The following is a 24,526-nucleotide window of genomic DNA, read 5'->3' as shown; positions in this document are numbered from 1 at the left end:
TATGCAACCCTACCAATAAATGGCCCCCACAATGTGATTCTGTCCTCTCACGGGTTGGTTACCGGTCTTGAGCGCCCATGAATCCCCATTGCTACCACGGGTCGTTCGGTCTCAATACCCCTCCGATTAGGGTCGACATAACAGGACATCCTAGCCAAACACTACTAGACAATCCTAGATATGTCATCCAACGGTTTAGGAAGGTGTCCGGAGGGCATCTCCGGAAACATCCCATAATATTCCCGTAGTAGTCCAAGGACAGAAATGTCAAAAGGACACCTCTCCTTCCCAAACCATACGTAAGCATACACATGCATCAATTCATATCATCACATATATGGTAACTCCATATATGGAAAGAAATCAATATTTACAATCATTTGTATAACATTGGTAAGTAAATCATACATGAATCAATTCAATATGAATAAGTAATGCTACTGTAATCAAAGTTATGCAACAGTAGTATATCATTGTAAGAATCTAATTTAGGAAACATATTAATGATATTCAAATATAGAAACTAGATTCATGCTATCTATGTAATTAAGGAAATAACCATCCTTACCTTTTATAACTCGCAAAGAATCCTAAGAAATCAAGTAAGATCTTGGCAAACTTGAGAAGAAGGTCCTAAACAAGTATATACAACATATTAGGAAAGATCCCTAACAGAAAATATAGCAAAACATCCGAAAGCAGACCAATTACGGAGTTGCTTTGTACTCATTGGTCGAGTGGATTGGTCGAGTGGTCCGGTCGACCAATCGGTCGACCAATGCGAGACGATAACTTAGAAAATCAGAGTTTTGAGATATGAAATCCGAATTTGGTGGTTCAAAAGGGTACTAATCAAGGGGTAGACTACATCAGTAGTATTCTAGCATATAGGGGACCTCAAAACACTAATCAAATCAAGGTATCAAGATCCAAATTAGGAAACAAAAAGTTACCATAAATAAATCAAACATGGATCTTGATGAAGTTTGAAATAGAAAACAAGGACAAGAACAATAGGAAGATGGATCATTGCTTTCGGTAATGAAAACATGAAAACATGCATAGGTCTTCATGGTATAAGGCTTAGAAGCATAAATCTAAATAAGGAAATAAAACCTACCATATATGTACTATCATGCATCATGAAGAACACATAGTAAGGTAGAAGAGAACAACTAGAATTCTATGGATTATGGATCATAGAAAGAAAACACAACCATTAACCACTAACATGATCAATGAAAGAAGATCCAAAGAGATCGAGAATTCAGATTAGGAAATTAACGAGAGATTAAATCATGGTTTGATCATGAATCCTTCAAAAGCTTGCAATGATCATGGTTAAGATCATTGTTCTAGCCTTTAATCCTTAGGATGATCATGAGAACATGTTCGAGAGATGTTTGCAACGAGAGGATGCAGCATCTCTTCTACTGTCTCAACTCAAAAAGGAAAGAAAAACAAAGATGTAGGAGAAGAAGAGAGAGTAGACATACCTTTTGATGCAAAAAGAAGAGTTCCGACGAAGATCCGCCAAGAAAACTCCAAGGATGCAAGAGAGATGACTTGCGAGAGGTCTTTGGTTCGTTCCGAGAGGGTTTGGAGGCAGCAAATACGAAGTGGACTCGAGGTTAGGCTTAAATAGAGCAAGAATCAACCTAATTGCCAAAGACAGCACCCATTGGTCGAGTGGATTGGTCGACTGGCCCGATCGACCAATCGGTCGACCAATGCGACAAACAAGGCCAAAACGAGGGAATTGAAGGCCCGGATCAAATCCAAACCTAAAGGGGTTTTGCACACAAGTCAAGTGACTTACCTAGTAGGTAGAAATGCCTTCAAACCAAGATAGAGATCACTCCAAGTCCATCAACTAATTAGATCTTCATCAGGATTCTGTTTCCATAAATAGCACCTCATCATCAACCCCAACCCAAACACCCCACACCCCACCCCCCCCCCCCCCCGGCCCCCCCCCCCCCCCTCCCTCCTCCCCCACTCCTTCCTACCACACCCACACCCAACGCTCCAAGACCAGGGGTTGCCGGGCCCCCCCCCCCCCCCCCCCCCCCCCCCCCCACCCCCCCCCCCCCCCCCCCCAACCCACCCAACACACCCCCCCCCCCCCCCCCCCCACTCGCCCCCCCCCCTTACCCCCCCCCCCTCCCCCCATGGGCGGGGCCCCCTCCCGTCCCCCCCCCCCACCCCCCCCCCCCCCCGCCCACCCCCGCCCCCCCCCCCCCCCACCCCCCCCCCCCCATTTAAATACCAAAAGGAGGCCCAACGCCACACCACCTGTCATCACGGGTCACTCGGTTTCAATCCCCCTACCGAAAGGGTAGTAGCATGTGGGGTACCTAGCCATGCACTTCTAGACTCTACCTAAGAATGTCATCAAACAATCATGACAGCGCTGGAGACATCAGCAGGCATGTGTCCCATTCCACAGCCTTCTGATATCCCAAGCTAAGATATCCCAAAAGAGATACCTCTTCCATCAGAACCATATACTAACCATCATCAATACATAACATTCATAATCAACATAGTATATATGTAAACAAGACAAACAGCAGTAATATAACAAGATTTATATATAAGACATGAATACAGCAGCATATATAAAGAAATACTACTTCTAATAGACACTGGATTAGCATATTTCAAGTCTATTCAAAAGATAGGATGGGTTGTCCTTACCTGCATATAAGTAAATTGTCCATAAAAAGAGATCCGTTAACTATTACAAGTCTTTCTTTTCAAAGAGAGTATACCTAAACACAGTGTTACAATATTATGAGTTAATTGAATCAAAGAGATCAAAACCAAAAGTCATTTGGTCATTGTTTACCAGCCGGTCACTTAGGTTGAGCGACCGCCACTAGTGACCGCCCCAAAAACAGAGAATTTCAATCCAAAACTCAGGCTTCTGATCACCCGTTTTCAATCTGGATTTCGAGTGATCATGGCCTAAGTCTCAAATCTAATACTCCCAAAGCCAAAGGGTGAAGGAAATCCTAGCAATTACCATCATTGGGTTACCCAGAACTCTCCCCTTGACTGGATTATCCTTCTCACCAAAGCAGGGTTTTGTTTTCGGACAAATCATCTCAAGTAGATTGGAAAGAGAGTCACAATGATCAAAGAGGGTAACCACCATGATGAGGGGATGGGTTAACACTAAAATAACAGACAAAGAGGCTAAAGAATAAAGGATGAATTCATTACCTCCCTTCAAGAAGTTAGAAAAAGGGAAGGACTGATCTATAGGTCACTGCCAGCGACTTCGATTCACTTTTGGAACTTCCCCGTAGCCGTCTAACCTCCAAATTTAGCAACCACGAATAAAATATTCGTTACTTGGACGAGGGTTACCTTTTATAGAAGTCAGGGGGCAAAATAGGGCAAAAACTCCGAAAACAGACCGGGCGGTCGCTCCAGGCTGTTGCTCCAGGCGGTCGCTTGGTTTGATCAACCGCCACTAGCAACCGCCCCCATGTAATTTGCCATACAAGGGTGCTTTTGCTAGGGGGTTGATACCCAAGTACAACCTAGCCCTAAAGAAGAGATGGGGGAGATCTTACCTTCATTCCAGACATCTCCGAACAACACTTGACTTCCAGAAGTCCAACTAACAAGCAAGGCAGGCTCTTCAGACAAAGGATCTAGATCCATGGGTTCAGGGTATGGATCATGGACTTCTATCTGAACACTCCACAAACTTACCCGACTAGACCTTCAGGTTCTCGGACCTGAAATACGGATCTCGGGTTAGAAATACGGGGGTTGTTACACCTTGAGTTGATGATTGATGTGTAATACTAATGATTGCAGTCAAAGATCTTCACAAACACCAAGAAAAGCCCAAGAGAGTGTCCAACTTCGTGCTCTGAAGTGCCAATGATTAGTTTAGGTCCTCATTCACGAGTTCCAAAAAGGTAGGGGCAAAATGGGAAGTAATTTTGTGAGTTTTCAGATTTCATTACTGCTGGTCGACTGTCAGTCGACCAAGCAGTCGACCAAGGCATGACAGCAACTTAGAATAGGTAATTGGAAGGCTAGATAGATCCGAATTGAGTTGGGTTTTCTCCTACAAGTCAATCAACAAGTCTAGTTTCAAGAAATACCTTCGGATTGATCACGGGGGTCCAATAGGTGCTTCAACTAATTCAATCTTCATCGATGCGCAGATTTTCACTCAACACTGACAATGTGCTTAAGTAAGGGGCATCATTGTCAATGTCCATAGGCTCTGGATCAAGCATCAAATCTTCAACTAAGAGGGCCCACAAGTCTCTTCTACCTCCACTTCAGGTCTTCGGACCTGCAACAGTATAAAATTCGGGTCGGGTCAGGGTTAGGATAAGGCCGGATTTTACAATTATGGCCCCAATCAATAATGATATAAGATGCCTTGTTCATTGGTGGGACTACGAGCTAGACATTGACCCTAAGTTGTAGGTGTACAAACATTTGGAGAAGAAGGAAAAAACTTAAAAAAAGACTTAGAATTTTGACTTAGTTTATTCTTTTCGGTTTGATTACTTTAGTCATGTCATCACTTTCGCACTCTAATTTAGTTTGTAATCCTTCTAAGATCCTTGATACTTAATTTTTTTCTTCTTAATTATATATATAACATTGATTATTTTCTAGCTCATGATTAGTCTATTGTGTGGATTGGTTTATGATTGTCTGAAACCTCATATGTTGGGTTGTGGATCACTCCGTCGAGTATTTGGGTGGATGGATACCGGCTGGGTGGATGTGACAATGGTTGGCAGGAGCGGGACATCCAGCTCGACGATATCTTCGAGGTCACTATAGATGAGCACCATCCCCTCACTGACCGGTTGTTGGACAAGAGTGAGCAGGTGTAGACCAGCCTGGAGGTAGGCTAGACCCATATATTGCTCAAGTTGCAGGAGTTGATGTAGATGATTACATGGCATCTCGAGAGGGGTAGGCACATGCACAGCTGGCGGCTACCACTGCGAATGAGCAATGGATGGTGGAGCCTAGCATGCACGAAGATGATCCAAATGACACCCTTCCTCCCAGTCCAGTTAGACTCGGAGGTATGATGATGATGATGATGATGATGATGACAGTGGTCTTGGTGGTGGCAAAGGAGTACAGGAGCGATTACATGTTTCATTATCAGAGACACATCATCCCTCGAAGAGATACACTGGAGAGACTCAGTACACGCATGCCATCCAGAATGACGATCATGGTGGTGAGGTTCATCGTGGTTGTACTACGAGCCACACTTGGCCAGGGAGGGGCAAGGGCCATAGAGAGGAGCAGCAGCATATGCATGGTTATGGTTATAGTGATATTACTCAATCGTATGGCTCACATGGACATTTCAATCCGACGAACATCTGCTTATGGCTATGGGGTTTATGGTTATGGTGTCCCTCCCACTCACGGACACAATGGTACATACCCGTTTTCCAGGAGTTTGCACTACTATGGGTACGATGATGGATCATCCATGAGCTTGGATGACTCTAGAGGCGTCACATGGACCACGTCTAGTTATGGGGGTTATAATTGTTGGGGTCATCATCATTAGAAAGTCTCGATTATCCCTCCCAGTTGTGAAATCCCCCACAATCCTAACCCGAAAATCCATATTGTAGGTCCAAAAATCCAAAGTGTGGGTAGAAGGCAACTGTGGGCCATCCAGGTAGAGACCTTGGGATTTGAGTATGAACCAACGGAAGTAGATGGAGATGATGCTAAGTTGGGATATGTTAGAGTTTGGAAGGAGATCTAACTTGGACGTTGACAGATGTGGTAGATGGATCAAGTATTCCTTAATGACACGTGTGGAAAGTCCTGAAAATCAAGTAAGACCCTTCTAGAGTGTAGAATAGGAACTAAGGCAGAGCCATGGGCTTTCTGGGCCTTGATTATGCTCCTAGAACAAAAGATCCAAGGGATGGTTGATTGGCATGGTTGCCTCGGGCGACCACCCTGGTTTCGGGTGAAAAAGGACAACTTTGGAAATATGATTTTTGAGGCCCTATTTAAGGTGTTTTCGGCCTAAAATATGTCATTATGATGCAAAGTCATCAGAGAATGTCAAGCTTGTCAGAGAACTCTTCGAGAAGGTGGGGGATAGTGTGGAAGTCATCCTAAACAATTTCCAATCGACGATTTACTCTCTTAAAGGTTAGTATTCATCTTCTTCTTTCTAATTCTCTTCTATAAGTGATTTATCCTATTGTCTAGACCTAGTTGAAGGTTTCTAGTTACTAGGGGTGTCAATTTTCAACCCAAACCGTTAAAACCGGACCGAACCGGCCTGTTATAGCCCGAACCGATCCTTAATGGGCCGTAATTGGGCTGAGGGTCTTCAGCCCGAACGGTTTCGGGCTGGCCCGGCCCAGCCCGTGTGCCGTCAGCCCGTTAGTCTTTTACATAAATAAAATTAAAATATTAAATGTAATTACTTTTTTTTTTGGTATTGTTTAAATGTATTTAATGATTCATGAATTTCAGTGTTTGAGACGTTGAGACTCGAGTTTGAGTAGTTGAGAGTTAAGTATTAACACGTTAACGGTTTAAATTTTAAGTTTTAACTTTTTAATTTTCAAATTTCATTTAGTTTTATTATTTTAAAATTTAAAAGTCTTAATTGATAACTCTTAAGTCTTAATCTTAATCGTTAACTTTCTAATTTTCAAATTTCATTTAGTTTTATTATTTTAAAATTTAAAGGTCTTAATTGATAACTCTTAACTCATAAGTCTTAATCTTAATCGATAACTTTTTAATTTTCAAATTTCATTTAGTTTTATTATTTTAAAATTTAAAAGTCTTAATTGATAACTCTTAACTCTTAACTCTTAACTCTTAATCTTAATCTTAATCGTTGTTTCACCGCCTACACGATAGAAAAATTTAAATTCTTTATTTTTTTAGGGTGGAAGGTGGTTTGGATCAAGTTAATGCCATCACTTATCGTTGGATCTACTTGGAGTCTTCATCCTCTATCTTTTGTAGTTTTGTGTGTGAGAAACTAGGATTTGGAGTTGAGGAAAAAATAAAAATAAATTTCAATATTGATTTTTAATTTAGTCCAAGCCGTTAGCCAAACCAAATCCAAACCATTAGGCCAAACCGTTAGTCAACCCGAACCCAAACCGCACCAAACCGAAACCGCACCGAAACCTTTATCTTTTAAATGGGCTGGTTTGGGCTAAGGGTTTTTCAGCCCGAAACCGTTAGGCCCGGCCCGAACCCCCCCCCCCCCCCCCCCCCCCGCCCCCCCCCCCACGTTACTATATCAACCTAATTCTTCTACCCTCTTTACTCTAGAGTGAATCCCCATTCACTCTGGCTTATCCGTGAATCTTCCGGATCTATTTTGGAGAAGACCTAATATATAATTCGTTAAGTTTTCACTCATTTTGCTTTGTTTGATGTCTAAACTATGATAGATCATGTTCTAGTATTATTTCATAATTTTTAAGGTAATTTCTCAATATTTTAGAACCCAATTGGGAAGCCTTCTGACGATCCAAGTTAATTCTATCTATACTCATAGGCTGGTTGATTGGCTTGGTCACCTACCCTGGTTGCCCCAGGCAACCACCTCGACCAACCACCCTCTGCAATGTTGGTCTTTTGTTTTCCCTTTTGATATAGGACCTCTAGGGTTATTTCTAACTTTAAACCAACGTGTTAGTAGGACTTTTTTTGGGAAGTGTGAACATACTTTTGACTTACTTTTCAAAATTGCAAATCAATAGCAAGGTGAGGACGTTCACTGGCACATAATCATTGTCGCTTTCTTAATTGATATGAAATTTGCATATTGATATACATGCTATTGTTCTAAGGTTTAGGAATGATTTTTATATTCTAAAATTACATAATACAAATTTATTATTTATGATATTGATGTATAGATTAAACTTGAAGCATTGTGAACTTGAATTGGATTGTGAATTTTGAATGTTGCTTAAACCTTTCTCTTCTTGTGGGAAGTTGTTGTATGTTGTGATTATGAGTTGGGGAATGCCTAATTCAGTGCTCCTAGCTTGGGATATCAACGGAGGTGGTATGAGACACTATCCTCTGATGCCCCCAACACTTTTCGCGGTTACTATTTGTCATGATTAGGTGGTCTAGAAGAGTATGGTTAGGTACCCTGTCATATCATCACCCTATCGACGATAGTATTGATGCCGAGTGACCCGTGGTAGCGGTATTTGGTTAGTAAGTGCACAGGAGTGTGAGAAGCATGAAGGGACACAACATTGCCATGGGCCATTCATTGGTAGGGTTGCATATAATAGGCTTGGACTCATGGGTGCCCAAGAAGGCAAGAAGCATGAGGGGACACGAGAACTTCCCACCCATTATATGTGGATGACCAATAGAGTTAAGGGAAGGCATAGTCCGAGAATGAAACATTGAATCTAGATGGGGAAGGATACTGATCAAAGAAGAAGAGGAAGCATAAGGGAAGGTATCTAGACTTAGAATGATGTGACTAAGTAGATGACTTGCATTGGGCTAGGTATAACCTTGACATGCTCCAATATTCACACCAATGGTGTGGTGAGAGAGTGGTGACCTAAACTCCAACCATGGTCATAGTCCAAGAGGGATGCCCCAGATCTCAAGACCTGTAACCAACTTGTGAGAGATTAGAGTGACAAGACTTACCTAGAGGAGGATGGTGTTCTATCTTAATGTGTGTTTGCCATATAGAGACTAGCATTTGTTAGAGTATGGTTGTATTGTTGTATTCCATTTCATATCATGTTACACTATATGATGGTTTGATTTAAATGATGATTATTGTTATATGTTTGTGAACTACTCGCTGAGTTTCTTTGAGCTCACCTGTCACACCCCACCACTCGGATCCGGTCATACTCGAATACCCATGGGGGTGATACACTACATGACCAAGGTTCAGTGACAATTCCATCCAAACATATGATATAACATAATTCCAAGGACAAGAGTAAATCAAGTTTAAATATCAAATCATGAAATCTGAAATATTAAGTTTACAATCATCCATTAGGATCAAATAAATAAACATCAGAGTTCGAAAGAAAAATTAGTTGTTTGCAGTGGAAAATGTTTAAGGATCTTGATAGAAGATACCATCACCTCTCTCAAATGATGTCAAAGTGTAAATATAAAATAGTGCCATAAATGACACTAAAGAGTTCCTAAGCATGGTGAGGTTTCTACTAGAAGCCAACTCCATAGGAGCAATCTTGGCACGAGCACGAAGCTTCATGCACCTCCACTTCTTCTCCAATCGCTCCCTCAAAGAAATCTCCCGACGATGGATCCTCTAGTTGAGAGGAGACCTCATGACCTGTAGAGTAATCTAAAGAAACATACAAGTTTAAGGAAATGAGTTCCATAGAACTCAGGAGGTCAACTCAACAATCATGTCATGCATTCATTCACCATTCCCACATCACATATATAAGATGATAATATAATAAATGACAAAACATGATAGATGCATGGTTATGATGTTGTGCTCCTAACTCTATCATGAAGTCTCTATAGTAGACACGTATTAAGTTAAACACCATTCTCCTTTGGGCAGTCTCAATCACTCTCCCTCAACAAGAGACATCTATTAGGTTCTCCGCGGTTGTTGGGTATAGTCTTGTCAAGCCATGGTTGAGGTATAAGTCATAACTCTCTCACATCACAGTTTGGTATGAGATTTGGCGCGTGTCAAGGATAACTCTAGGCCCAATGCAAGGTCCTATGGTTTCGTACTACATATGGTCCGGATATCTCCCTTCATGTATAGTGGCCTTTTGGTTTGATAACCTTCCCACCTATGAATGTTATCCTCAACGGGAGGCATCTGTTGGATCCCATTTCTTAACTCGATGGTCATCCACATATAAGGGACAGGATGCTCTCCATGTCTTCTCACGGGTTGGTTACCAGTCTTGAGTGCCTAGGAGCTTTCATCTATTATATGCACCCCTACCATTCTATGATGACAATGGGCCAGCTTGACAACATAGGACCCAACCATAGACATCATAGGTTAACCGATTTCAATACTCCTACCGGAAGGGTAGCACTTATAGGGATATCTAGCCCAACACTTCTAGACACCTATCATTTATGTACCTAGGTCTACACGCATTCATATAAGGTCACTAGGGTAATGGGTGAACCCACAACCCTAGTTGGTAAATAGGAAGAAGGGAATCAAGTCTCAACCTATATCATTCATTCTCATTCATTCTCATATCACCAATATAAGATTCAAAAAGAAAGAACAAGAATCATTCACATATTCTTACCTTTCGTTCGTGCAAAGTCACATACAATCACATAATAATAGATATCAAAATAAAACGAGATATCATCAATGGAATTGAAATAACAATGTTAAACATACAAGACATGGTTAGTTTATTCCTCACTTTTTGATTTGAGTTTCGTTCTCCAAAATTCCAAAATCACAACCAAGAGTAGGTAATTTGATCTGGATGTGACTTCATGTGGATGGAATCCAAAATCTTTCTTGGTTCGATCCTTTGGGCTCGATTTGAATAGCCCACAATTGTCGCCGACTTGTGTTCTGAGTTCATAGTCCTGAAACCATAGGTTAAAAGGTTAGAAATCCTCGGGATTTCACATCACCCTTTGGGAAATATGTTGTTTTTAGATGTTTATATAAGTGAAGAAGAAATCTCGGACAAGAGTTCAGAGACTTTTTCCTCTAATTATACAACTGAGGAAACAATGGGAACTAACTGTGACACGTGGTACGATCCCAGTACCAGTGTGAAGTACTATTATAGCCCCGATTAATAATGATAGAAGATGCCTTCTTCGCCGGTGGGATTACTAGCTAGACACTGACCGAAGTTGCAGCTATACAAACGTTTGGAGAAACATGCGAAACATTAGAAGACTTTAAATTTTGACTTAGTATATTCCTTTAAGTTTGATTAAATTATGTCATCACCTCTACACTCTGATTTAGTTTGAGATCCTTGATACTTCATTTATTTTCTTAATTATATTTATAACATTGATTTGTTCTTACTCATGATTAGTCTATTGTGTGGATTGGTTTAGTGATTGTTTGAGATCTAATCTTGTGATTGTGGATCACTCTTCCGAATATTCGGGTAAATGGATACCGACTGGGTGGATGTGACATCAGTGACTCAGGGACAATAGGTATGTTGGAGGCGGAATACCAATATGGTATGCAACCAAACCTACCATCATATAAACTAGCATCAACACCACTACACCTAGCAGAGTCTCTTGACTCTCTTCCATATCTCTATTCTCATTACCCTCTTGATGAGAGTAGTTTTGCATCAATAGATGTTGCTAGTTACAAAGCCCTAGTTTCTCTGTATTTCAATAACCATCAGCATGAAATGTTATGGAGTGACTTTAAAAATATTATGGAGGAGAAACTCATAATTGTAGCTTTCGGGTCTTCTAGCATGAGACATGAGTCACAAGACTCACAACATGAGAATGGTATTGGCATGATATATGTGGTGCCAGCACATGTATTGTTATTATTATTATATATTTTTTTGGAAGTTGAGGTTCATTCGGGCCAGCTTGCGCGCACCTTGATTGCATCCTCAGGGGGGGAGATGCTGTCTGTAAGGATCGAACACATGACCTCTCCACTGAGAAGTATGTATATTATACTTATTTGTATTTGTATACTAATATGTTATAATGGTGTTTATTGTCTTTGAACATATTTATTTTGGTTTAATTGTTTAAAATAATGTTCTAGAATTCCAGTTTTGCCCATATATAGTTGGGTATGTGTCGATAAAAAATAGTAATTTAGGTGAGATTTTAGAAAAAATCGGTATTACCAATATATTTATTGGCATCAAATTTGGGCTCAAAATGACTAAAAATACCCCAAAATAGGGTCGAAATCTTGCCATATTTCGGCCGGAATTTCGGATCGGGCGAAATTTCCCGCTGTGCCAAAACCCTAAAAGAGTCCTCGGCTACATTTAACACATTCAAAAAAAGGCGTCCAGCTTCCTCTGTTATCTGAAGGGGCTTGGCGCCGAAGAGAACGAAGATTTGCGTGGAAGATCGATTAACGTACCTCTGATTCTCAGCCATGGTGAGTAAGATTTTCTTCAGCGACTCATTCTTTTCCTTTGATCATTCAATATAGGGTCTATTGCTTCTACCTTTTGCGCTTCTATGCTGTTTCTTCAGTTGGATTGTCTAAAGAAATCCTTGTAGCTTTGCTTGATCTGTGCATGGTAATCCAAGGTTATTATCTTTTTGAACTGTATAAAGAAGGTAATCTGATATTTCATTCATGAGTTCTTTTGGGGAGGGGATTGTTATTTGTTTGGTTTATTTCTTTATTGAAAATTTGGGGCTGTTCTTCGGGATTGCAACAAAATTTTGGTAAAGAATGTTTACTCGATCACCACCGACACTAGCAGTGATGCAGCTCCTCTGTTCTCAACTGCAGCACCACCCATTAGCATCTTACAGTATAGAGTGATCAGGAACTGATAACCAATTCCCTACCCCCTGAAGAACAGCGAAGGAATGCTACTTGTGGAAGATTCAGAAGATGCGATACCTGCATTAGCATTGCTTATGGTAGAGCAAGTTTCTGATGATGCTAAAAATAAATTCTTTCAAGTGCTTTCAGATGAATGCAGTTATCGAGATAACTTCTTTTTGATCTGAGAATATAGAATTCAAGAATGCCGTTAAGAATTTCGATATAATGTATTGCTAAAAGTGCACAAGATCTGAATTCAGATTAGAACAAGCTCAAGCACAAGCTGGAGTGAGAATACATGATTCTATCAAGAGGGAGAGTCCAAGATTCTATCTTACTGGAAGCCCTCCCTTTGCACTACCCTACTGCTCTCACCCGTGAACATTTCATGTGTCCCTGCTGTATAGTGATCAGTAACATGCCACCAATTTATGTAAAAGAAGTGAAGCCCAAACATGAAACTTCAGGTTAATGAATGATTCACAACTTACGCAGATAAAGAAATCAGGAGATCTGACTCACTAGAGGAGCTAAATTGATCTTCTGGATTCAGACTCAAAAGCATAGTTTCATCTCAACAAATCCCCAAAAGAGTGCTCCAACACTAGAAGAGCTTACCTAGAGAACCCCAATGGAAACCTGAGATATATGAAACTAAAGTGTGTTTTTCCTGATATTTGAGTTTATGGCTCATCAAGGTAATGTTTTCCTTAAGTGGAAAATTCAAGGCCATCCACTTTTTAATCATTTCCCATTTCGGTAACTACCACTAGTTGCTGCTGAAACAAGGGAGACAAAAGGCTTTGCAAAGAAGTTCCACCAAAGCCAAAACCCCCTGCAAAAGCTCTATTTAATGTTTGTGTATAGGGAGGATGGTGATGGACTCTAGGAGTTTGGGAACATTTTTGGGAACATTAACGTTAGGGTATATGGGCTGTTGTTGGAGTGAGATTTGGGAGGGGGTTTTTATTTGAAGGCAATGCCTGTGGTGGCAACACTCGGTAGCTGCTTCTCCTTCCATCCCTCCGCTCGGCTTTCTACTTTCTGCTTTAAACTACCTCTCTTCTGTCTCCCTGTCAGCCAACAATTTCCTTTCACCACAGAAAAGGCCCTTGATGGTTACCAGTGGCTCCGGAAAGGAGGGTGGGGCAGCAGTTAGCCATGCTCTTTATGCCGAGAAGTGCGATCTCCAGGCCCACAAAAGAGATTGGAATTTTCCGTCTTCTTAGCTGACATAAGACCTTCAGCAGCCCAAGAATCAAGAAGAAAGGGTTGCTGATCAAGTGGACGGTAGCTTTCTATCCCCTCTATTCAAAAAGCTCCTTATTCCCTTATCTTCCAAGAATGGATTGGAGAAAGGCAGGATGAGTTGCCGGATCATTCTTCAATGGGCACTTCGCCCCTTGGATATACACAGCAATCTTCCCCTTGCCTGATTGAAACGATAAGTTTGCCTCGATGAATAGTGGACCAGAGAGGAATCACGAGAAGGTTATGTTGGAGGAAGGAAGGCTGGTAAAGCGAACCTTCATGATGTCTGTTTTTATGGGAGAGAAAGTTAGTGATGGGGACTTAACTGTCATGATGAATTTTGTTTCCCATTCTTAAAGGGTAGTTTGGCCATTTGGTAGAATTATAACCTAATTCTATCAATTAGCAGGAATAAACTAACGGGTCAACAACCCTGATATAACCACGCAAAAGTGGAAGTGGTACAGGAATTATTTTCCTTCAAAATGTGGGGATGACATGATATTATGTCTGGCACCAAGGGGTAAATGTAATTTACTCTAATTATAATTGTCAATTAGATTTATCTGATTTCTTCTAACTGTCAACAGGTTAAGCTAGAAAAGTAGTATCTATGGGTTTAAGTTATTGATGTGCTATACTTGGGAAGTAAGGGGCACTTTACAGTTAAAATGACATCTACCAGAGCCTAGTTTCTAATAACATACTTTTGTAACCCCCATATATTTAGTGGCCTGAATGGCAGTTTTTATTTGGATTTTATTACGATAGCATTCAAGCTCTGGTAATTTCTTCTTCTTCTTTCACTACTTTTCTTCTCCTTAGTGCTGTGTCCTGTGTTTCACTTATGTTTTTGTTGAAGTTCAGCTTGATTGGACTGTGCCTTTTTAGAATCATAATTTTTTTTGGAATAATTTTATTATTTACTTCTTTTACTCCTTGTGCTTTTTATTAATTTTTTTTGGTGGTGGTCTTGCAGTCAGGACGAAAGAAGGTCAGGGAACCCAAAGAGGAAAATGTGACCCTTGGACCAACTGTTCGAGATGGAGAGCATGTTTTCGGTGTTGCCCACATCTTTGCATCATTTAATGATACATTTATTGTAAGATAGATATTGATACTTTTTTCTCCTCTATTCTTTATATGTTCCTAAAATTTTGAGAAACTCATGCCATTTTTACACTTACAGCATGTGACTGATCTGTCTGGAAGAGAAACATTAGTTCGGATCACTGGTATGAATAATTTGAAATGCAAAATATGTTATTAACTTTGCTTTTCTTTTGCTTGTGTGATTTAATCATTTCATCCCCAAGGTGATTTTCAGTGCCAAAACTATGATTCCGTCATCCCTAAGGTAAGTTTGAGTGCTAACCCGGACAAGCACTATCATAGGGCTTGAATATAGTCCAGAACAAGATAAAACCCAAAAACTACTAATCAGCAAGTCAGGTCAGCCTCAAATTAGCAGTAATTCTTAAAATAGCGACTACCCTTAAATCCTTCAATTTCTCAAAGTAGGGCTTCAATCCAACGCTTCAATTTGGAGACATAGCAGAGTCACTGAAAAGGAATCTATGATAGTGATATCTTCAAAACAACAAACAGTTCATTCCTGAACTAATTCCAATTCATCATTGAAACATATATAACATAATTTATAGAAACCAAGTCATTTTAATGACTGGATTTCATAAACTAGCAAACTCATAAAATAGCAACTAACAGTTGAAAATGATGACCATAAATATCTTGCTATCAATTGGTCAGATATGGCACAATTTTAATGTGATGGTAGTGCAGGGTGGTGCATTAACTCTTCAAAACTTCGCTTCTGTCTGATGCATAGATGCTGTTAGCTGTTAGTAACAATGGAAAAAGACCCTCAGACCTGGAATTGGATGCCTTTTTTAGCATTAGAAAACTTCTACTCATCTGTAGGAGTTGGACAGCAGCAACTCAACTTGAGGGCCTTGAGCAGCCCATGATAAAGAGAATAATGAGATACCATAGCACTTGATGCGAAGGTCAGATTGGAAGAATAAGAACAAGAAAAATAAATCAGATACCATACTTGATCTGTAGGACAGGTTGAGAAAATAAGAAGTAAAATAAAAGAATAAAGACATGGAAGAGCCTCTCTCCACCTTGCTATTCTCTCACTAGTATCTCACTCTGACTAAGGATCTCTGTCTCCCAAAAACTTCCTGCATCACTCAAGGAAGAATATCAGAAAGCCAGAGTCTTTGTGATTCTTGGTTAAATGCAGCAGCCACCTGTTTTCTTTATGATCAATGCTAGTAGTCCTGTGGAGGCTTAAACCAAGAAATGGTCCTTAACTGGTTTTCTGGTTTCACAAGGGCTGGTAGACGTTTGGTGGTTTGTGTAAAATATCTGATGGCAGATTGCATAGAATTTCTTTTTGTTATTCTTCTTAAGATCTCGGCTAGAGTATTTAGTTTCCATTTTAGTTGGGTTTCTATTATAATGCAAGGTAATTTTTCCTCTTTATATTGCCTGTATAATATGTTGAACCACAGAATTAGTTGGATTGGGGTTTGTGTGGTTTGTGTAGCTGTCTTGGCTGAGTTTCTTTCCTTCCCCTCCTTTCTCTATCATCCTCCCTTTTTCTTCCTGTCCTAGTCAAGCTCCTCCCTCTTCACTTCTTCCTCTTTCCTGTTTCACCTGGTCCCATTCTCTATTCTGGTGAACAACAGTGCCCTTCAAATCTCCTCTCCTTCCCTGCGTCTTCTAGGAATGGGGCCATCTGACCTAGGATAATTTAGAAACTCTGACTGCAGTATCTTTCCCTTTGGTGAAATATTTGACTAAAATCAAATATGATTCCCTGCTTCTGCCTAGATTGTTTCTGTACGGGATAGGGATTATTATAATGTCACTTTGTTTGATAGTTTTGAGTTGTAGTCAAGAAAAAAGTGTGAGGGTATGATTGGTCTGAAGTTTCTATTCAATCCAAAACTTCTTTTAAACTATCTGATGCACCTTGGGTTTCTGCTGATGTTCAAACTTCAAAGGTCTAAGACAAAAAACTTCCTGCATGATATCTTTATTTTCTTTATATTTATTTGGTATTGGCTACTTTGTAATATTGCCCTTCCCTCTATTCTATTTTCTTTCAATTCCAAGTTTACCCCCCTCAAAAAAAAAATAAAAATCTAATCCATTATTTTCTTCTTGGTACTGTCTTGAAGCTCCAGTAAATTGCAGTGGTGCCATTATTCATTACTTTCTTCAATAAAGCACCGAATTGTTACAGAAAGTCAGAAATTACAGTTTTGGCACTAACTTGCTTGTGTGGGTTGATATTAGTTAGTGTGGGCCCTGGAGAATGAAACACCTACAAAGTAACAACCAATAAAAATAGAAGCTAGTCCTTCTAGTATATGATAGAACTTCTACGTGCATCTTAACATAGAATTGTTTGCTAATTAGTAAATACTACTGACACGAATCATATAGAACTTTTGAAAGTCCCCCAAGCATGATTTAGTATATGTATTTATTGAGCCTAGTTTAACCCATGGAGATTTGGGCCTATGATGGTGGCCAGGCTGTAGATGCAACAGGCTGGCTGGCTGGCTGTGCTTGTCTCTTTTCTCTTCTTTGATTTACATCATTGCACTCTCCACCTGTAGGCAGAAAAATATATATTTACTGAAATAGGAGTGAGATCATAACCTATGCAGGGAAATAATTCAGTAATGAAGCTGTCATATTTCATTCTATGAATTAGGTTTTAGAATAATGTGGTACTTCTTTTGGCTCCTGGTATAAGGTGGTAGAGGATTGATGTAATTTTTCTGATGCCTGATGTGATTCATTTTTCCCGTTTTCGCAGGAGGTATGAAAGTAAAGGCAGACAGGGATGAATCTTCACCATATGCAGCAATGCTTGCAGCCCAAGATGTTGCACAAAGATGCAAGGTGTGTTAGTTGGATTGTGTCATCTACATGATGTGTGTTGAGATGGAGAACAACTGTATGTTGGAAGCTGCCACTTATCAAAATTAGGTGTGCAGATGTATCCTGATGTTTGCTGGTGGATTTGAACTGTTTCCCAGTTATTGCATAGAAAGGCTTTCTTTAGCTGTACATTTACTGGGATAAGATGTTTAAGCTGGTTCTTGGAGGGGCGAGTTTGGAATCAGTCCTATCCTCCCTTTTTTTTGGGGCTCAAATTGGCTGCTTTCAAGTCTTGCAATTGAGGATACGCCCTGGCACCTGAATCTTTTACATTCCTTTTAGCAATGGCCTCTGCTAAATTCTATTGAATATATGCTGTTATATTATATGTTGCTCCATCTCTCTCGAGTCAAACTTTTGCCCTGATGAGAGTGACATCTAGAAAAGCTTGACAGGGCATGCTACTCTTGTTTATTACTAGCTGGACTAATTATTATGTTTCAATACCATGTAGGAATTTGAATATTAAGTTTGACCTGGCATGGTATATTTCTCTACTTAATAAAGTATAAACATTTTACGTTCTTACATTTTATTGCCATTTGGCTCCACTTTTTTCTTGTTTTTGCTCGGATCCATGTAGCCGATTCCATTAAGTTGGGACAAGGCTGAGTTTTTTGTTGTTTGTTTTCGTAGGAGATTTATATCTTGTTAGTAAATTCTGTATGTGGGGGAAGTGTTTGAAGTATCTCTATCTGTAGCTTCACTGATGGCTGCGTTCTAAAACAATGGACTTTGTAGGAACTTGGAATTACTGCACTGCATATTAAACTCCGTGCAACTGGTGGAAACAAGACAAAGACACCTGGTCCAGGTGCCCAATCTGCTCTTAGGGCACTAGCTCGGTCTGGAATGAGAGTTGGTCGAATTGGTAAGAACTTTACCTTGTTAGAGTCAATTCTATGATTCTTTATTTCAAACATGATTTCTATTAATGGATTAAAACAGGAATAGGTTCTTGACAAGTTTGTCAAATATGTTCTAATTATGTTTCTGAAAAATAAGTGTTGCCATAGGGTATTTTCTTGGTAAATAGGTTTGTAATTGGAATGAGTCTGGGCTTCTGGATTCCTCCCTCCACTGCATGCTGTGTTTTTTACTATCATAACCATTTTGTACAAGGAAGATCCTTGGCACTTCAAGAAAGATGGCCATTGACATATCTCAAATTACTTCACCTAACTGTCAATGAGTATGTGCTTTACTGTGTGTTATTATACTTACCTTTGACCACACTTCTACATTAGGGCACTCCATGGGTTTTACTCATTTTGTTACCCCATGTCAACAGTATAGTCCACCATGTAATATCCCTTTACATTTTCCATTGTAAACTGGCGGAGGGTGGTTCTGGTCATCTCCACCATTGGTTGATTAGGGGATCATGTCGTCTGCACAGCTAATCTAATAGCCAAACTCAGTCATATACTCATATGGGCCATTTTTCTGACATTCTTATGATGTAACCTGGGTGGACCCCCCCCCCCCGGCGGGCAAAAATTGGGCCCAAAAATCCAGACCCAAGAAGTTTACTAAAGCTGGCCAAACTACACCAGGGGTGTTTTGGTCATTTTCCAGCCCCTGTTAGGGCTAAAGTATGGGTCTAGTTTTACTACCCACGATCCCAGGGTCAGGGATCTACTTTTATTTTTTCACTTTGGTCAATCAATTGTGAGTTATTTAAGAGTTTTAGATGAAGTTGGTTGGTTGGTTATGATAAGTTTGGTTGGTTGGTGATGATAAGGTTAGTTGGGTGGGGTAACGATCCTCAAGGGACTTTATCTCTTAGAGTTGGTTTTATTTTGAAATTAGTTAGTCGTTATTTAGCAAGTATTTGTTAACTTAAAGTCCAAGTTTAGATTTAGTTGAATCCCTATTAGTTAGGGAGTCCTTAGTGAAGTCAATTTGGGTTTTGAAGGCTACAAATTGCCTTATTGATGGTTGTAAATTTCAGCTTGATTTGATGAATAAAACTATGATTTGAAGAATGCACTTGAGAGAAGTCGTGGGATCCCAGACCCTAGGTTACATTATCTTACCTGTGGTTTGGTCAGCCACTAAAATGTTGACGAAAGTTGACTTGTGGATTTTCCAACACTGTGTATTCCCTTTGAGCCAAAATCACTGTTCCCTTTGGAAAGGCCCAGATTAGTATTTCTGGGTTTTGGAGGAGTGAATGTATGCTCCCTGCTCTGAGTTGAATAATCTCACATGTAATGCGATGCCAGGGTGATGAAGTAAACTAATCTCAAAGCTTACTCACTTTCTTTGTTAGGGTAGCCAACGTACCGTATGTGCTGGTCTGGAATAGAGCTTTATCACCAGAAAACTTGATAACTTCAAGTTAGTAGTTGCTCGGCTTATGTGGCCTTGTATATTCTCACTGAATGGAAGGTCAAGTGGGGAGCATGAAACTCTAGGATTCTCAGCTTTAACTGATTGCTGAAGGTAGATAATCAGCAGGATATTAAAATAGAAAGAAAATGGAGATTTAGAAGCCTAGGTTATAGAGACCAAATCAGTTACTGTATTCTCCAAACGTGGATTGAGGGAAGGAGCTGTTGAGAGGTTGTTTAGTCCAAAAACTAGCCAATACTAATGGCTTGTTTCTGAGTTACATGATTCTGGAAGTTGCAGAAGTATCTGGCTGGAAACCAGAGTGAGTTCTATTGATTGTATACAACAGCAGTGGCAGCCAGCAGTTTCAGTTGATGGGCACTGTGATTTGATTTAGGCCTTCACATAGGTTCAAGCAGCATTTTGTTGTAGTCATGGTAATCATAGAGATTATGTGGGAGTTGAAGGAGAAGATTGAAGAATGAAGACGATAGGGATATGATTTTGGTTTTGGTTTTCTTAGCACTTCATCCTTTCACTAGGAGAGGAATAATGCTCAAAAGCAAGATTACATTCTTTCAAATTAATTGCTGAGTTGCTCTTAAGAGCTGTTGCAGATTTAGGGAGCTAGAGTTGCTTGGAAGAAGTAGCTCCTCCATTAATGGGAGTGAACATACATATGCTGAAGTTCAAGTGGTAATCCAAGAAGGATTCTGTACCTGGGGAAGATATTAGTGTCAAAAGCCAGGTTACATTCATCAAATTAATCGCTTGGGGGGGGGGGGGGGCTCTTAAGAGCTTCTATGGATTTAGAGGGTCTAGAATTGCTTGGGAGTAGCTCCTTGATTGGGGGGGAATGAACATTCCATCCGCTACAATACAAGTGGTAATCTAAGAAGGATTTTGTAGCTAGTGAAGATATTAGTGCTGTTGCTGTATCTTCCAATCCCAATTATGAGGACACAGGAAAAGAAAATTTTACTTTCTTCAACCACAATTCGTTATAAATGTAGATGTCTCAATTTTTTAGCTCCTACTTGTAATTCAAAATGATTTTCAGATTGAGATGCTTGTGTGGCTATATCAACCATAAAGACTGCTGTTGGTATAAGCCATGAGGACTGGTGGTGTCTGATGTTGGATATACGGGAGAAATTTGACCCTCAGAAGGGTGATAGAAGTATGGAAGATAAAAAGAGTTGTGTAGACTCCTCAGGAGGGTGACAGAAGAATGGATAGATAAGGATAAACGAGAAGTTTTTTCGATGTCACTGAACATATTTCTGACTAGAATAAGTTCTCCTTTATAACGGATATTTTCTTACCCTGCAATACTTGTATTAAACTGAAATGTTACCAAAAATATCCCATGGATTAGTTTTACCTGCTTATTTCAGAATGTCCTGGCCGAATAATGTCATTACTCTATTTCTGGGAAATGATAGCTTTGAACATTTGTTGCATGCTTTATGTGCTTATGTTCTTCATGGCCATCCCTCTTGCTGTGTGGACGGCATGGCGAGACTTGACTTTCATGTTTAGGGACAAATGACTGAACACTTTGCTAAAGGTTTTACAGGATAATTTGTTGACCAGTTAATCGAGTTTTAGCGTATGATAGGGGGATGTGTTCTGTTATTATGGATTGTGTTATGAAATGTGATTTTCTAACTACTATTTTTTGTTTCAGAGGATGTTACTCCAATTCCTACAGACAGCACCCGAAGAAAGGGTGGAAGAAGAGGAAGGAGGCTCTAGTTGTCTTATACAGCCATCAAGAATGTTAGGTTATTGCATTTCCTTAGTTGAGTGCGGTGGAAAATTGTGGAACTTTATATCTGGTAGCTGCTGCAGGCTAATGTCATTTTGTTGAGATCATTGGTTAGCTTTTGAAAACATTTTGGGATGTAATACAATCATAGAAATCATTGGCACCTTAGGTTGGAACTCTTTTCTTATTTACAGAGACTGCAAGGAAATTTTAATTTTTAGCGTGGTTTAGTGAGTTTGGTATAAATTATAATGCATGGAGTGCCCTTTGATACTGGTTTTTCCTCGACACAAGAATACTAGTTTCCTCACTGGTTTCTCTTTGTTCTCTCCTGCTCTGGTCTGTTGGATTAATTAATTTGCAGTGTTTTAAGTGTTATACCCGTCATTTTTCTGTGTTTTCACTTCTCAGTTAGATTACACTTTCTGTAATTTCGTTAATACATCAAGATTTGCAAATTTGCGAGTCTTGAATCCTCACGATGATCAGGGTATCATAGCCTTCTCGAAAGTCTCAGAGTTGCATAGAAATGGGCCTGTTTAGGTATCAGATCTCGTTCTTGTTTTCTGAACTCTCAAAATTCATGATAGACTTCTAGTCTAGAGTTCTGAGTGAGTCCTCTTAGTGAAGTACAAATTAATGTTGCTCCCTCTAGAGCAATAAATTATGTTTGGTTCTCGTAGCATTTAACACCTTTTTACTGCTAAAAGGAAAAAACAAAAAGGTTGTTCCGAGCTTGGAGGTATTAAAATATCCCTTAGATTGTATAATGATCAAAATAGTCCTTTTACATATCTTATTTTCATTCTTGTACGACCATCTGAATACCCAGGGAGTCTACGTGCATCTTCTTGTGTTCACACCTTTGGATTAAAAGAGTAGAGAGGTATGGGAGAAGGAACTTCAGAATCGTTCGTCTTGCATGGCTAGTGCTGAAACTCATCTCCTCCAGCCCCGTCTGAAAGTATTAGAGAAAAGAAAGCATCAGACCCGAAAACCCAATGTGTGCAAATGGAAATCCATTATTGAAATCAATCAAATGAAGAAATTAACAGTCACTGATGTCGTGTGCAAGTTGGGGAAGGAAGTAGAAATCTCTCTCTACATAAAAACAACAGAAAACACTGCGCCTTTTTATTTCTTCTCTCTATCCATCAATAAGACCCAACAGGAAAAATCAAAAGCGAAGGGAGAAGCCTAAACCAAAACAAAAACCGGAATATACGTAGGTCATTGGTAGAAGAATGAAAATAGAAGGATATCTAGGTTATTTAGGCTCTTCTAAGTTTGAAATTTGAAAAAACCGTAATGGGGAGATGGTGTTAGTTGGTATGGGGCTCAAACGTAGTTTATTGCATTAAGAGAACCTAACACCAGTTTATGCCTACTAAGAAAACCCACACATAAAAAACTCTCTAACCTATTAGGGATTCTGGGTCAAAAACTCATTCAATTCATTTTTGTCCAAGTCACTTAAAATCAAATGCAAATAAAGGGTATAAAAGTGTTGCTAATAATATGAACATGCGTGGACACACGAGTGTAGGATCGGTTGATCACTAGACCTATCTCCTGGCTTGTAGGTCGGGACTAATCCCGGTTGACTAAAACCAATAAGGAATGCTGCTGTTATTAACCAAATATATATGAGTCGGACCGACCATGGTCTGGTCCGACCAACATTTGGCTTGAAGAATCGATTAACTCTAATTGGCAAACTGTTCGACCATAACAGATAACTATGGAAATTAGTCATCTAAGAATGACCAAAGTTCTATTCGTAACACACTACCAAACAGATAAGGTCAGGAGATTCTCTGGATAAGAGAATCAAGAACAAACTTATCGAAAGGAGTCGAGAGCAGGATTCAAGAGTCCGAACGAACTCATCGAAAGGAATCCAAGCGGATTCAAGAGTCTGACCAAGACTCAATCATCAGCAAGAGTCTGAGTAAGATTTGATCACTAAAGGACATGTACATATCTTGGAATCTATATAAATAGATCCAAGAAGGAGAGAAAGGTAAGTAATAGTGAATTCTTCATTCCTATTTGTTCTTCTAGCTTGATCTCTTGCTAACTTGGTCATTGGAGACGGACCTCGACCAACACGGTCGAGTACGTTTGTGTAGGGCATCAAGTCTTGGCGAGGCAAGGAGAAAATTTTGCAGCAACAATTGGCGCCGTCTATGGGAACTTGATTGAAAAGTCATCATGCGGACTAGATCGGGCTTATTAATTGGGAACGAATCAAGTGGAGAGAAGGAGATCAATACAGGGGAGACGTCACAAGGGATTGAAAAAATTCCCAAATACGATACCCTACCAGATCCATCCGACTAGTTCGTGACCATAGGTCAATTCAATGAATTGCAAAAGCAAATTTTGGACATGAACAAGCTGATTAGGGTGAGCATCCGTCAACAAGTGTCGACAGTGCCTAAAGCTGACCCACAAAATATTATCATCAATCTTGATGGCAATTGAGAAGTTCAGCATGTGCAACGGAAGGAAGGTCGAACACATAATCTCGATCACGGGTCTTGAAGAAACTCGCGAGAAGGGAAAAGAAAAGTTTGGGGAACATTCCCGACCTCCAGGAGAGGTAGAGTCCAAGAACCCTCCTCCAGTCGACTAGG

General features: G+C 39.9%; 1 protein-coding gene across 1 annotated transcript; it reads left to right on the top strand.

The window, feature by feature from the left end:
- Nucleotides 1–12,011: 12,011 nt before the first annotated feature.
- On the top strand, nt 12,012–22,700 carry LOC149026507 (small ribosomal subunit protein uS11y). Its single transcript, XM_089153884.1, has 6 exons — nt 12,012–12,142; nt 14,775–14,897; nt 14,985–15,030; nt 17,655–17,740; nt 18,521–18,650; nt 21,807–22,700. Exons 1-6 carry the CDS (start codon nt 12,140–12,142, stop codon nt 21,872–21,874), a joined length of 456 nt encoding a protein of 151 aa, XP_089010010.1. The 5' UTR covers nt 12,012–12,139; the 3' UTR covers nt 21,875–22,700.
- The last annotated feature ends 1,826 nt before the right edge of the window (nt 22,701–24,526 follow it).

This window comes from Hakea prostrata, chromosome 1 (assembly GCF_041222555.1).
Source record: "Hakea prostrata isolate BN-2017 chromosome 1, UWA_Hpros_2, whole genome shotgun sequence".
Lineage (NCBI taxonomy): Eukaryota > Viridiplantae > Streptophyta > Magnoliopsida > Proteales > Proteaceae > Hakea > Hakea prostrata.
The sequence above is the reverse complement of the archived record's forward strand: the minus strand, read 5'-3'. Positions and strand labels throughout refer to the sequence as shown.